Here is a 15,550-nt window from a genome sequence, read left to right on the forward strand (position 1 = left end):
TGAAATACAATATGTCACGAGAAAACAGTGTCAGAATCACCGGGATCCATGGAAGCGTTTCAGAGTTATTACCTCATAAACGGACAGTGGTCAGAATTGTAAAAATTGGCCCGGTCATGAATGTGCAAACCACCCTTGGGAATAAAGGGGTTAACAAAAAATGTTATCCATGTGCGGTAAGTACTCTCATGTGAGCGGCCAGAAAAAAACAGACATGTCTATCTGTGGGTCACACGGACACTTGGTCTGTGTTAAAACATGGGCCTGTCTCTGGTAGTGTGAAAACGGTTGCCACACGTACCGGAAACATGGACGTGTGAATGGGGCCTCATGGATAGGACATTAAGTGGTTTTCCCAAAATCACATGTAAACTGATTGTTGGCAGCGGATTATTCAGGATACTCTCCAAGCGTGTGACAACAGAGCTTCTTTATTCAGGAACAATATATAATACGCTTAATAGATCAGGAATAAATCATTTGTGCGTCTCTATCTGTGCAGTATCTACAGCAGGCTGCTTCTCTCAAACATAGACACAGGAAAAACAGGAAATACAGTCACATGCTCTCCCTGTGTGAGCCTCTGGGAGTGTTTTTTGTTCTAAGGCTGGAGTCACACTAACCTGCGTAAAATACGGTCAGTATTTTACATGCGTAATACGGATGACAGACCCCTAAACAGTGCTCCGTATGTCATCCGTAATCAAGGTGTGGTCGCGTATTTTGCGCATGTCAGCATCCGTATGTAATCCGTATGGCATCCGTATGGTGAGATTTTCTCGCAGGCTTGCAAAATGGACATATAATGGAGCCCTATGACAGTTTTAATAAAGAAATGAAAGAATAGATATAGACACATAGAATGCATATATATATATATATATATATGTATATATATATGTATTCTATGTGTCTATATCTATTCTTTCATTTCTTTATTAAACCTGTCAGTGTCAGATTACTGTATAGCGCACTGAATTGTCGGCTTTGCTAAAAGACACCGGGTGCGTATTTCTCGCAGGTCACATGTGTGCTCCGTGTGTAATCCGTATTTTTTGCCCACCCATAGACTTGCATTGGCGTACTACGGGCGTAGTACGCTGACAATCGCAGCATGCTGCGAGTGGCACGGAGCGGAGGATACGGAGGAGAAATATACGCCTGGTGCGAGGGACCCCATAGAGAATCATTGGTCCGTGTCTAATGCGTGCTTTTTGCGCCTCTCACGACCCGTATTCCTCGCCAGTGTGACTCCGGCCTAACTTTATAAACAGCATACAAATCTAGCAACTAAACACTCATAGACAGGAATGGAGTTGTTGCACCAAACATATTCCAACACTGACTAATATTGATAAAAAAATATATAGCTTCAAATTTTTCAGAAATGTATGACAATATTTTTGAAGTTTTATATGATGGAGAAAGATGTTATCAATACCATGGATGGCAAGAAGAACAAACAAATCAATTTTGGAACAAATCATGCCAGGGATGTCACTGGAAGGAAGGGCCACCAAGCTACGACTTGCCAACTTTGGACACATCATACGAAGAGAGCAATCACTGGAGAAGGACATCATGGTCGGAAGAAAAGAAGGAATAAGCCATAGGAACCCTATAGCTTGATATCAAAATAGTGGCAGAAAAGACACTGGTGGACCTATCTAGGCTTGACATCGATCTTCCGACAGCGTTTTTCCATTTTATGGCCATGGGTCGAGGCTCGAGATCAAGCCAAAGGCCATTAAAATTAATAAAATATGATGGAGAATGGTTATTAAACATTAAAAATTCCTAATAAACTTTAAAAAAAAAGTTTAATTCACGATCTATGATTGCTCTGTTTTGCTCAACATTTTTTTTGCTGTAGACCTCACTGCAATTCAGAACCATACAGCAAGTATAAGCAGGCGCCATTGCTATACCACATTTTTAAAGGATAGTACAATGATTTTTTGTTAAACATAGTGCAAGGATAGACCCTGAAAGATCCACCACATGGCAAAGTATTGAACTAGAAAAGAACTAGAAAAGAAATGGCCCAAAAATGCCCAATTACCATATATAAGTACATAAAATAGTTTAAAATAAACACATAAAACAATAGATATTACAAAAAAAACAGTTTCACAAATAATCCCCCAATGTTTTTGCATTTTTCACAAACCGTTTATAGGGTATACGGTATATCAATCAATATAAAACAAATAATTTATAAAAAAAAATTACAATAATATAATGTTAAAAAAACTGGGTTGTATAAAAATGGAAGACTAGAAACCCCCAATAACGCGACCCACAAGAGAACTCTACTGTAGGTCAGCCTTCAGAAAGGACAAAAGAAGATCATCCAAGGATCTAACAAAAGCGATTTTTTTTATTTTTCGGGAATGGGTGGCAATCGAGGTTGGAATGGGACAGGCTGAGGATAACTACAAATTGTGCATACATCTAGACAGGCATCCGTAGACGTGATATCACCCCCAATGTTGTGGTGAGAGGTAACTCTTTAAAGGGGTTTTTCAATATTGTAAATAAATAAATCATAACAGTTTGTTTAAAAAAAACAAAACTGTTCATTACTTACCCTCCCCAGGTCCAGGACTGAGTCTCCACCGCTGCTCCTGCGCCTGTCACTGTCTGCAGCAGTGACATCACGTTGAAAGCGCTGCAGCCAATCACTGAGCTCAGCGTTGAGTTGACAGCACGAGCCGCTGAGGTTAGTTATTGGTTACAGTGTTGTCTATCGAAAAAAGTGGTTTGGTACCGTGTTAGCCAGTAGAAAAAAATATATAAAGTGCTCTCAGTGAGAGAAACAAAATAGAAATCTTGTGGGTATGATACCTTTAAATGGCTAACAAATAGTGAATGTTGTTACAAAGCAAGCTTTCCCGAAAGCTTGCTTTGTAACAACATTCACTATTATTTGTTAGCCATTTAAAGGTATCATACCCACAAGATTCCTATTTTGTTTCTCTCACTGAGAGCACTTTATATAGTGTTGTCTATGTGACGGCAGCACTGGAAACAATAAGGGTGTGTGCACATGCTGCGGATTGTCCTGCGGAATTTTCCACGCGGATTTGTGAAAATCTGCAGGTAAGCAGGTGCCAAACCGCAGCGGAATCCGCACAAAGAATCGACATGCTGCGGTTTTGAAACCACAGCAAATGCGCGCGGAAAATTCCGCACAGTGTGCACTGCGGATTTCTATTTTCATTGATTATAATGGTACTGTACACCGCAGCGGATCCGCAGGTCCAAAACCGCTGCGCATCCGCAGCAAAATCCGCAGCGTGTGCACACACCCTAAAGGATTAGCGGTGGACCTGGGGAGAGTGAGTATAGCAAGATTTTTGTTGTTGTTTTCAATAAACTGTAGCCAAGGAGAGAGGAGACTTCTATAACCAGAATTGAAATCCGCTCTTACTCCTCAGATCCCTTTACCCAGAGTTATATACCGTAGTTTTTGATGCTATACTGCTGCTGCAAAAAAAATGGACTCACCGCACTCACCGAAATCTTGATCACAGTTTTACGAGCATAAAGCTGATAATAAGTTCATTTTTGGAAGAACTGTTTTTGGGGCATCCTAAAGCATAACTCAACAGAAAATTCCAAGTCCACAGTAAATTTTGGATAAAACAAACAAAAAAAAAAAATCAAAACCGAATATCAAGGGTGCAAGGGATACTTCTGTAATACTTGCAAATGCATCAGGGGGTTAAATCTCGTATTGCATAGTGTATAAGAGTAAGTAGATCTACCACTATAAAATCTGGGCCTGCTGGCGGCAGATTATGCAGCGTCTGCAGCGATTAAGGCCATGCGGTGCATAGGATGAACCATGTGCATGGATGTTACGTACTGAGCAACAATACTTTTAGGGACTGGTGTGCTGAAGATATAGGGGGTGGCTCATGTTCTATATTTGTTGGAAAGTTAGGGGAATCAAAAGGTAATTCTACCCAAAATTATATTTAAAAAAAAAATAGCTCAATGATAAAAGCCCCACTACAATGTATAATCCTTGATTACATATGCATTAACAATATGAGTAGAATTGAGCAAATATCTTCAGTTCCCCACTTATTTGGCAAGCTATAGCGCTTGCTGAATAAGCTACAGCGGGAACCCGGCTTCTTGGATCGTCCCAGCTGAACAGCTGATCGGCGCCACAGCTGCATGTGTCACGGCGTGTCACAGTCACAGCACATGCATAGAGAGCCTGTGTGCTGGGCTCTATAGCTTGCCGAATAAGCGGGGAACCGAAGATATTCGCGCAACTCTAATTATGGGCTATATTTCCATAAGGCTGCTTTTACACTTACCGTGTTTTTGCGGGCCGATTTTGCAGCCCCAATAGATTCCTATGGGGCCGCAAAATCGGCCCGCAAAAATTACATGGTGCGCTGTGTGCCGTACGGCCATGAGGGCTGTATTTGCGGCCATGATAAAAGATCGAGCTTGCTCGGTCTTTTATATAGCGTACAGACACGGCCCCCATTGAAAAACAATGACTTCCAGTTTTGCGGAACGCCATTTTTTTTCCAATATTATTTCCATAGTATTGGAAAAATAAAAAACGGCGATCCGCAAGCTTTTTTGCGGGTCGCAAAAAATGCGGTAAATGTAAAAGTAGCCTATACTTCTAGATCTATTAGATGGATCCAATAATGTCACTGGTTGTCATTATAAAATGGGAATTTCATTGGATACACAAAATAGAAAAACACCATCATATGCGGGAGATCGAATCTAGTATGGTACTGTAAGTAGATCAGATCCTGTATTGTAGTGTAGGGGAGATCAGATCCTTTATTGTACGGTGTGGGGGAGATCAGATCCCGTATGGTACAGTGTGGGGCAGATCAGATCCCGTATGGTACAGTGTGGGGAAGATCAGATCCTGTATTGTACAGTGTGGTGGAGATCACCTCCTGTATTGTACAGTTTGAGGGAGAACAGATCCTTTATTGTACAGTGTGGAGGAGATCAGATCCTGTATTGTACAGTGTGGAGATCAGATCTTGTATTGTACAGTGTGAAGGAGATCAGATCCTGTATTGTACAGTGTGGAGGAGATCAGATCCTGTATTGTACAGTGTGGTGGAGAGCAGATCCCGTATTGTACAGTGTGGAGGAGATCAGATCCTGTATTGTACAGTGTGGAGGAGATCAGATCCTGTATTGTACAGTGTGGTGGAGAGCAGATCCCGTATTGTACAGTGTGGAGGAGATCAGATCCTGTATTGTACAGTGTGGAGGAGATCAGATCTTGTATTGTACAGTGTGGGGGAGATCAGATCCTGTATTGTACAGTGTGGGGGAGATCAGATCCTGTATTGTACAGTGTGGTGGAGAGCAGATCCCGTATTGTACAGTGTGGAGGAGATCAGATTCTGTATTGTACAGTGTGGAGGAGATCAGATCTTGTATTGTACAGTGTGGGGGAGATCAGATCCTGTATTGTACAGTGTGGAGGAGATCAGTTCCCGTATTATACAGTGTGAGGAGATCAGATCCTGTGTTATACTACAGCTCTGGCAAAAATTAAGAGACCACCACATCAAAACCCTGTTTTGTGCAGCCCGTTCTCCAGACCTGAACCCCATTGAAAACCTCTGGAATTTAATCAAAGCCATCACACAAAGAAGAACTGCTTAAATTTTTGTATCAGAAGCAGTGTGAAAGACTGGTGGCAGTCATGCCAAGACACATGAAAACTACTTTTAAAAATCATGGTTATTCCACAAAATTTTGATTTCTGAACTCTTCCTGAGTTAAAACATTTAGATTTTTGCTTCTAAATGATTATGAATTTGTTTTCTTTGCATTATTTGTGGTATGAAAGCACTGTTTGTTTGTTTTTTATTTTTGACCATTTTTCTTTGTCAGAAAAAAATACAAAATTTAGTGCTTGGAAATTCGGACACATATTGTCAGAAGTTTATAGACTAAAAGAACAATTTACATTTTACTCAAAAATATACCTATAAAGAGAAAAATCTGACAAACTGAACATTTGAAAGTGGTCTCTTAATTTTTGCCAGAGCTGTATGTGGGGGAGATCAGATCCTGTATTGTACAGTATGGAGGAGAGCAGATCCTGTATTGTACAGTGTGGGGGGAGATCAGATCCTGTAATATACAGTGTGGCAGAGATCAGATCCTGTATTGAACAGTGTGGGGGAGATCAGATCCTGTATTGTACAGTATGGGGAGATCAGATCCCGTATTGTACATTGTGGGGAGATCAGATCCTGTATTGTACAGTGTGGGGAGATCAGATCCTGTATTGTACAGTGTGGTGGAGATCAGATCCTGTATTATACAGTGTGGGGGGAGATCAGATCCTGTATTGTACAGTATGGAGGAGAGCAGATCCTGTATTGTACAGTGTGGGGGGAGATCAGATCCTGTAATATACAGTGTGGCAGAGATCAGATCCTGTATTGAACAGTGTGGGGGAGATCAGATCCTGTATTGTACAGTATGGGGAGATCAGATCCCGTATTGTACATTGTGGGGAGATCAGATCCTGTATTGTACAGTGTGGGGAGATCAGATCCTGTATTGTACAGTGTGGTGGAGATCAGATCCTGTATTATACAGTGTGGGGGGAGATCAGATCCTGTATTGTACAGTGTGAGGGAGATCAGATCCTGTATTGTACAGTGTGGGGGATATCAGATCCTGTATTGTACAGTGTGAGGGAGATCAGATCCTGTATTGTACAGTGTGGGGGAGATCAGAGCCTGTAATCCTGTATTGTACAGTGTGGGGGAGAGCAGATCATGTATTGTACAGTGTGGAGGAGGTCAGATCCCGTATTGTGCAATGAGGGGGAGATAAGATTTTGAATCTCAGATCTTAAAGGGCCTGTCACACTAAGCGATATCACTAGCAATATCGCTATAACGTCACTGGTTTTTGTGACGTTATAGCGATATTACTAGCGATATCGCTATGCCTGATACTTACCTCCGACCGCTCCCCCGCTGGTTATCGGAGGTCACATGCCCAGTTCCTCAAGCAGCCCGGATTGGGTCATCAGGAAGGTCCCGGAAGGCTCTGCCTATAAAAGGATCGCACGGCCGTGCGCTAAAATAGACTGCATTATCAGACCATGTGGAGTGAGTGTTGTATGCATGTATGAATGTCTCTGGTGAATGACTCATTAAGAAACCCTTACCCTTGGTATGCATGTGTTGTGTAGCCTTGCCTGTAAGCGCCCAGGCTGAGGCGTAGGTAGGAGGCAGATTCAGAGACTGGCATCAGCGCCAAGAGTGGCTTTGTCTGTGCGCTGCGGTGCACTTGGTCGGCACTCCACGGTAGCCAGCGTCAAATAGTGGCGTCCGCAGGTGCGATGCCGCACGCTTAGTAGGTCTAGAGGGACTCTGACCCCGTGTTCTTGGGGCAGAGTTCTGTAACCGCAAACTGAGCGCTCCCTTTGCCGAGCTCTGTGAGCTTCAACAGGCTCCAGCATTTATGTTTCGCGGTAGTGCGGCTCTGTGAGGAAACAGAGTCCGCCTCTGTACACACCGGGTGACGTTAACCCGCGTGTGTTCTTCTGTTATACCGCCATATAGTGTCCTCCATTACCGAGCAGCAGTTTACCATCTCTGCAGGGTGGACCCCGGGCTGCAAGCGCACCTTATTACCATCTTTATTATTTGGAGCGTTCCGCCATCCCTAACAGACTGCACCTGAGAATGACTACAAGAGAGAATGACAAAAAGAGAGCGTGACTGCAAGTGAGAATGACTACAAGTGAGAAAGACTACAATAAAAATGACTACAAGAGAGAATGACTGAAAGAGAGCGTGTCTGCAAGTGAGAACGACTACAAGAGAGCGTGATTGCAAGTGAGAATGACTACAAGAGAGCGTGACTAAAGTGAGAATGACTGCAAGTGAGAATGACTGCAAGTAAGAATGACTGCAAGATAGAATGACACGCCCCCAGGAAGAAGCACTTGCTGGGCGAAACGCGCGTCAGGGTCTGGAGGATCAGCTTGTCACTGGAGATTACATTTTGTGGGGACCACCATCTTGGGTAGGAACAATTGAATTGGGTTTTTTCGCTTTTCTGTGGCTATGTAGCTGGATTGAGTGCTGCAGTGGCTCTCTTCCAAGGCTTGAGACGCATGACGTTTCAGATAGTCGGCTCCGGACATGTGGAGGTTACCAATATACTGTGAATTATTTGCACTTTTGCTATCTATTTATAAAATAGCATTTTGAGGTATGGACTTCATATTTTGAGCTCTATTAGCCTATTTAGCATAATTTGTGCAATATTTTTGAACATAAAAATTTTTTTTTTTGTAATATGTGCATAAAGCGCTAAGCCCTGTTCCTTGAGAATTGTGGTTGCTCCCCTTTACCTGATTCCTTCATGTTGTCTGGTTTGAGGCACCAATGTATTTTTCTGTATGAATTTTAATGATATTTTGCAATAAAAATCTATTTTTTAGTATTTTTTGTGTAAGCCACTATTTTGATCTTATCTATGGTTTAATAACTATAGGATCGGTATGTTAATCTATCATGCTTAGTCTTACCCATCCTATATTCTAGGAAATGGGTTTGGGTACTATGTATATTACGATAGAATGACTGCAAGTGAGCGTTACTACAAGTGAGAATGACTACAAGTGAGCGTGACTGCAAGTGATAATGACTGCAATAGAGCGTGACTGCAAGTGAGAATGACTGCAAGTACAAGAGAGCGTGACTGCAAGAGAGCATGACTGCAAGAGAGCTTGACTGCAAGTGAGCATGACTGCATGCGGGAGTGACTGCAAGTGAGAGTGGCTACAAGTGAGAATGACTGCAAATGAGAATGACTACAAGAGAGAATGACTATAAAAGAGCGTGACTGCAAGTGAGAATGACTACAAGTGAGAGTAACTGCAAGTGAGAACAACTGCTAGTGAGAATCACTGCAAGTGAGCGTGACTGCAAGAGAGCATGACTGCAAGTGAGAATGACTACAAGAGAATGTGACTACAAGAGAGCATGACTGCAAGTGAGAATGACAGCAAGAGAGCGTGTCTGCAAGTGAGAGTGACTGCAAGTGAGCGTGACTACAAGTGAGTGTGACTACAAGTGAGAGTGACTGCAAGTGAGCATGACTGCAAGTGAGAACGACTACCAGTGAGAATGACTACAAGAGAGCATGACTACAAATGAGAATGACTACTAGAGAGCATGACTGGAAGCGAGAATGACTGCAAGTTAGAATGACTGCAAGTTAGAATTACTGCAAGTGAGAGTGACTACAAGTGAGAGTGACTGCAAGTGAGAACGACTGCAAGTGAGAACGACTGCAAGTGAGAACGACTGCAAGTGAGAACGACTGCAAGTGAGAATCACTGCAAGTGAGCGTGACTGCAAGTGAGAATGACTGCAAGTTAGAATAACTGCAAGTTAGAATGACTGCAAGTGAGAATGACTGCAAGTGAGAATGACTGCAAGTGAGAATGACTGCAAGTGAGAATGACTACAAGAGAGCGTGACTACAAATGAGAATGACTACAAGAGAGCATGACTGGAAGTGAGCATGACTGCAAGTTAGAATGACTGCAAGTGAGAGTGACTGCAAGTGAGAATGACTGCAAGTGAGAATGACTGCAAGTGAGAGTAACTGCAAGTGAGAACGACTGCAAGTGAGAACGACTGCAAGTTAGCGTGACTGCAAGTGAGCGTGACTGCAAGTGAGAGTGACTGCAAGTGAGAATGACTGCAAGTGAGAATGACTACAAGTGAGAGTGACTACAAGAGAGCGTGACTACAAGAGAGAATGACTACAAGTGAGAGTGACTACAAGTGAGAGTGACTGCAAGTGAGCGTGACTGCAAGTGAGAGTGACTGCAAGTGAGAGTGACTGCAAGTGAGAGTGACTGCAAGTGAGAAAGACTGCAAGTGAGAACGACTGCAAGTGAGAACGACTACAAGTGAGAATGACTACAAGTGAGAATGACAAGTGAGCGTGTCTGCAAGTGAGAGTGACTGCAAGTGAGAGTGACTGCAAGTGAGAATGACTGCAAGTGAGAATGGCTACAAGTGAGAATGGCTACAAGTGAGAGTGACTGCAAGTCAGAATGACTGCAAGTGAGAATGGCTACAAGTGAGCGTGACTGCAAGTGAGAATGACTGCAAGTGAGCATGACTACAAGTGAGCATGACTACAAGTGAGCATGACTGCAATTAGAATGACTGCAATTGGAAATAACTGCAAGTGGGAATGACTGCAGGTGAGTGTGAATGAAGAGAACATGACTGCAAGTTTAGAATGATTGCAAGTGAGCATGACTGTAAGTGAGAATGACTACAAGTGAGAATGACTGCAAGTGAGAATGACTGCAAGTGAGCGTGACTGCAAGTGAGCGTGATTGCAAGTGAGCGTGATTGCAAGTGAGAATGACTACAAGAGAGCGTGACTACAAGAGAGCGTGACTACAAGAGAGCGTGACTACAAGAGAGCGTGACTACAAGAGAGTGTGACTACAAGTGATAATGACTGCAAGTGAGAATGACTACAAGTGAGCATGGCTGCAAGTGAGAATGACTGCAAGTTAGCATGACTACAAGAGAGTGTGACTGCAAGTGAGCGTGACTACAGTCCATACTTAATGCAGCAGCCAGGGTCATCTATCTGGCTAATCGGTACTCGGACGCGTCCGCTCTTCGCCAGTCCTTACACTGGCTGCCCATTCATTACAGGATCCAATTCAAAGAACTTGTTCTCACCCACAAAGCTCTCCACGGTGCGGCACCCCCCTACATCTTCTCCCTCATTTCTGTCCATCAGCCTAACCGACCGCTGCGCTGGACCATCATTATAAATACACCATTGTAAATACACACCTGTACTTTGTATCTCCCCACCTCATTGTAGATTGTTAGCTCTCACGAGCAGGGTCGTCTTTTTGTGCTTTAATTATTGTTTTGTTAATGTTGTTACTTGTGACTTATGTTTGGAACTGTTAAACTGTAAAGTGCTGCGGAATATGTTGGCGCTATATAAAGATTATTATTATTACTACAAGTGAGCGTGACTACATGTGAGAATGACTGCAAGTGAGAATGACTGCAAGTGAGAGTGACTGCAAGTGAGAGTGACTGCAAGTGAGCGTGACTGCAAGTGAGAATGACTGCAAGTGAGAATGACTGCAAGAGAGAATGACTGCAAGAGAGAATGACAGCAAGTGGCCATTTATCTGAATTGGATGCTGTAGTTTGATTTCCAGCTATATGTAGCTCTGTAGGGTGGATTCATTGCAGTAAGAAAATCAATTGTAAGTATATACCGGCAGTAATTATGATCTAGCACAATACTCAGTTTACCAAAGATGAATAATTTTAACAGATGATCATCTTTACCCTTCACTTTGTGCAGTTAAGAAACAATATCCTTGGAAACCATCAGCAAGCAGGCTAGTCAACTTTACTTTGGATTCTAATTATGCCTATTTTTTTTTCCCTAAGGCACCAAGTTGCTCAGTATATTATTCCAGGAGACTCCATGTAGTTCAATTAGCATATGAATATCTAACACTTGGCCATTAATGTGTTAATCGCCAGGACATCAGGAGGTGTTAAAGTGGTAAAAGCAATTATTATTCACATCTGAACAATTGCAAAAGTCTGAGACGGTAATTTCCATCATGTAACTCAGAAGACAGGATACAAAATAATGAATTGAATGTCCATACGAAGGCCACGGTCACACGTTCAGTATTTGGTCAGTAATTTACATCAGTATTTGTAGCCAAAACCAGGAGTGGGTGATAAATCCAGAAGTGGGGACATGTTCCTATTATACTTTTCCTCTGATTGTTCCACTTCTGGATTTGGCTTACAGATACTGATGTAAAATACTGACCAAATACTGATCATGTGAACGTGGCCTTAAAAGTGATAGTTTAAACATTTGGTGACCATTCTCTTTAGTGTCCTTTCATAGCAAGACAGTTATGTGCCTGAGGTTGTCCACCTCTTGAGACAACTTTTTTCCTTTACTTAATTGGGTTTCATTAAAAATATTGCATCATTTAACTTTCACACGCTCTTTATCTCCCTACACATTCCTCTTTGATGTGGTTTAAGGTCAAAAATCTGAAGAAGAGCTCAGAAACACACAGATGAGAGCGCTAGAAACTCTCCCATTTCACCGTCAGAACGAGCTTGCTGATGGAATCTCAGTTATCTCATTCTGCAGCCAGCTCTAGAACAGCGCAAGATAGAGACTATTGAAGGCAAATGCTGCAAAAAATTTTAATGAAACCCAATTACCATTTTTTTTTTAAAATGCATTTAAGTAAGAAAAAAAAACAGAAAATCACTTTAAACTACCCACATAATACTCATTATACTCATAATACTCATAATACTCATTATAATAATCACTACCCAAATAATAATAATAATAATAATAATGATGATGATGAAAAGACGGTCAAAAGCATCTTGTCGATTATAGCCAAGCAACAAGAAGAGCTTTATATTTTCTTCTGGAAAAAAAAAAATACAAATAAATAAAAGAAGCAAATAATAAATATATTTAAGTAAATAAATAAATAAATGAAAAAGTAGTTATGTAAATTAAAGGTAAATAAATAGAAATCTCTATGCGATAGTAATAAACAGCTGCATACATGAAAAACCATCTGCAAACTGTCAGAAAATGACATAAATTAGTAAATAGCAGAAACCAATAACCCTAAATAAATAAATCCTATGACTGATGCTTAGATATATATATATATATATGTACTGGCACATATAATAGCCCTGCACATATATAGAAAGCCAATGATTGCGCTCCCTGCAGTCGCAGACAGGTCACAGACAGCGCTGCTATCTGTTAGATACATGGATCCCAATATTGCAGCACAGCAAATCATCGTGAAAGACATCGGATAAAAAACGCAACAGCAACATCGCCAAAAATCAAAACAATTTTAGCCATCTGACTTTTTACGAACTACCCCCCCCCCAAAAAAAAAAGTAAAAAGAAATAAAAATGTAAAATATATCCAAATAATTGAACTAATGGCACAGAAAGGCGCAAAAGTAATCGAGCTATATGAAACGAAGGCAACATATAATAGGTGGAAAGATATGGCAGCTCCGCAGGGGGCGGGGGGCATAAGCCCATGTTATATCAGCCCTGCGGAATGTGGGGAAATGTCACAGGGATGAATGAGTGCGGAGCCCCCTGGGTCCAGCAGTGGAGGGGGGCCCAGCGGACGGTCACATGGGGCTCAGTCCCTCCAGATGTGACCTATGGCCACTAGGTAGAGGTTGCTGTACAGAGGGGGCTCAGATCTGCTGTGCAATCCATCTGACCTTTCTGCAGAGAGACCCCCCAATGTACACCCAGTGCAGACAGGCAGAGAACTGCTGACTAATGGCAGCCAGGTGCCTGTTACATGCATGTGCATAGAGTACCTATGGATGACATGCACATGTATGACCCCCAGCACAGATCTGCTCTCTGTACAGGCAGGATGTACCTACAGATCTAGACACAGCCAGCACATTACCTATACATTCTACATGATGAGAGTCTGCACATACACATATTAGTCATGCCTGCATGCATGCCTGCACTCACACACATGCAGGACCTGGGCTCCAGCCATGCCACACACAATTTACTCACGATTTGAGGGGATTGTGCAGGGCTGTGTTCATGGTGCTGCTGGGTATTAAGCAGGAACACTGCAGCCCCTCTAATATCACAATACTGTACAATTTCATTCATTCTGCACACAGCAGCCAATCACAGGCCAAGCTCAGGGAAGCCGGCCGCGGGGTGCGTCGGGAGTCGTAGTTCTAAGGAAGCGAGCCGTGGATTGTCAGGGGAAAGGGAAGGAACTACGTGTCCCAGAGTGCCGCGCGAGAGACAGGTCTTGGAGGCCGAGAAAGGCGCTGATTGGTAGAGAGGGTTAGGGTACTGTAAGAGGGGGAGGTGGGTGACAAAGAGAGGGGAAAGACAGGAAGGAGGGGTGGGGGGACGAGAAGGGGGTACAGGCTGCGGGGAGGAGGGAGAGACGACGGGAGCGGAGGGGGCAGGAGGAAGGGGAGTGATTCCAGAACGCAGGAGGTGTGCAGGGGAGACAGACTGAGGGAGGGGGCGTCTGGGCACAGGTAGCAATGAGACAGACATGGCATGTGAGGGAATGAGACAGACAGGTGGAAGGAATGAGACAGACTGAATACCGGGAGAGAGGACACTGCCTATATATATGCATAATATATACTGTGTACATACTATACATACAGACATTAATCTAGAATTATACACACACTAGATGGTGGCCCGATTCTAATGCATCATGTATTCTAGAATATGTATGTAGTTTATTTATGAAGATTTAAGAATAATGCATTGAATTTAACAGGATTTTACAGTTAAAGTCACCAGGCGCGAACAATCAGAAAAGCGTGGTTCAAATCCCGCGGCAGTCCGCAGGCGGACTGCACCTGTCGCTGATTGGTCGCGCCCGGCCTGCCGCAACCAATCAGGCTAGCGCCGGTCATCTCCTGGCTGTGTCGCCGCTGCCCTCCATGCGGCAGGAGATGACCCGCAGCAACCGTCAGGAGATCAGCGACTAGCGCCGCAGATCTCCCGACGGTAGCTGTGGCGTGTGTCGTTTGAATTCCGTGCCAATTCGCGGCCGGACTGCGCCTGTCGCTGATTGGTCGCGCCCGGCCGGGCGACGTGGGATTTCCATTACAAACAGAGAGACCGAATTAGTTGATAGTAGATATATATATATACTAGCTGAAGAGCCCGGCGCTGCCCGGGCATAGTAACTAACTGTGGTTATAGAAAATTATAATTATCCTCCATCCCATAGTCCCGTACCCATATACCCATCATACATATCCACGATCCCATAGGCCCGTGCCCATATACCCATCATACATATCCTCCATCCCATAGTCGAGTGCCCATATGCCCATCACACATCCTCCATCCCATAGTCCCATGCCCATATACCCATCATACATATTCTCCATCTCATAGTCCCATGCCCATATACCCATCATACATATCCTCCATCCCATAGTCCCGTGCCCATATACCCATCATACATCCTCCATCCCATAGTCAAGTGCCCATATACCCATCATACATATTCTCCATCCCATAGTCCCATGCCCATATACCCATCATACATATTCTCCATCCCATAGTCCCGTGCCCATATACCCATCATACATATTCACCATCCCATAGTCGAGTGCCCATATACCCATCACACATCCTTCATCTCATAGTCCCGTGCCCATATACCCATCATACATATCCTCCATCCCATAGTCCAGTGACCATATACCCATCACACATCCTCCATCCCATAGTCCCGTGCCCATATACCCATCACACATCCTTCATCCCATAGTCCTGTGCCCATATACATATCTGCCATCCCATAGTCTCGTGCCCATATACCCGTCATACATATCCTCCATCCCATAGTCCAGTGCCCATATACCCATCACACATCCTCCATCTCATAGTCCCG

The 15,550-nt window shown here is 43.3% G+C and overlaps 1 protein-coding gene across 1 annotated transcript in view; it reads right to left on the reverse strand.

Annotated features, from left to right (window-relative positions):
* DPF1 (double PHD fingers 1) overlaps positions 1-13,780 on the reverse strand; it is a 96,297-nt gene extending 82,517 nt beyond the window's left edge. Inside the window, exon 1 of the mRNA XM_073549324.1 lies at positions 13,678-13,780. Within this exon, the coding sequence (XP_073405425.1) occupies positions 13,678-13,775 (98 nt within the window). The 5' untranslated portion in view covers positions 13,776-13,780. The remainder of the gene's footprint in view (positions 1-13,677) is intronic.
* Between the last annotated feature and the right edge of the window lie 1,770 nt (positions 13,781-15,550).

Source organism: Dendrobates tinctorius, unplaced genomic scaffold, assembly GCF_039654945.1.
Source record: "Dendrobates tinctorius isolate UK_male_01 unplaced genomic scaffold, ASM3965494v1 ptg000158l, whole genome shotgun sequence".
Taxonomy (NCBI): domain Eukaryota; kingdom Metazoa; phylum Chordata; class Amphibia; order Anura; family Dendrobatidae; genus Dendrobates; species Dendrobates tinctorius.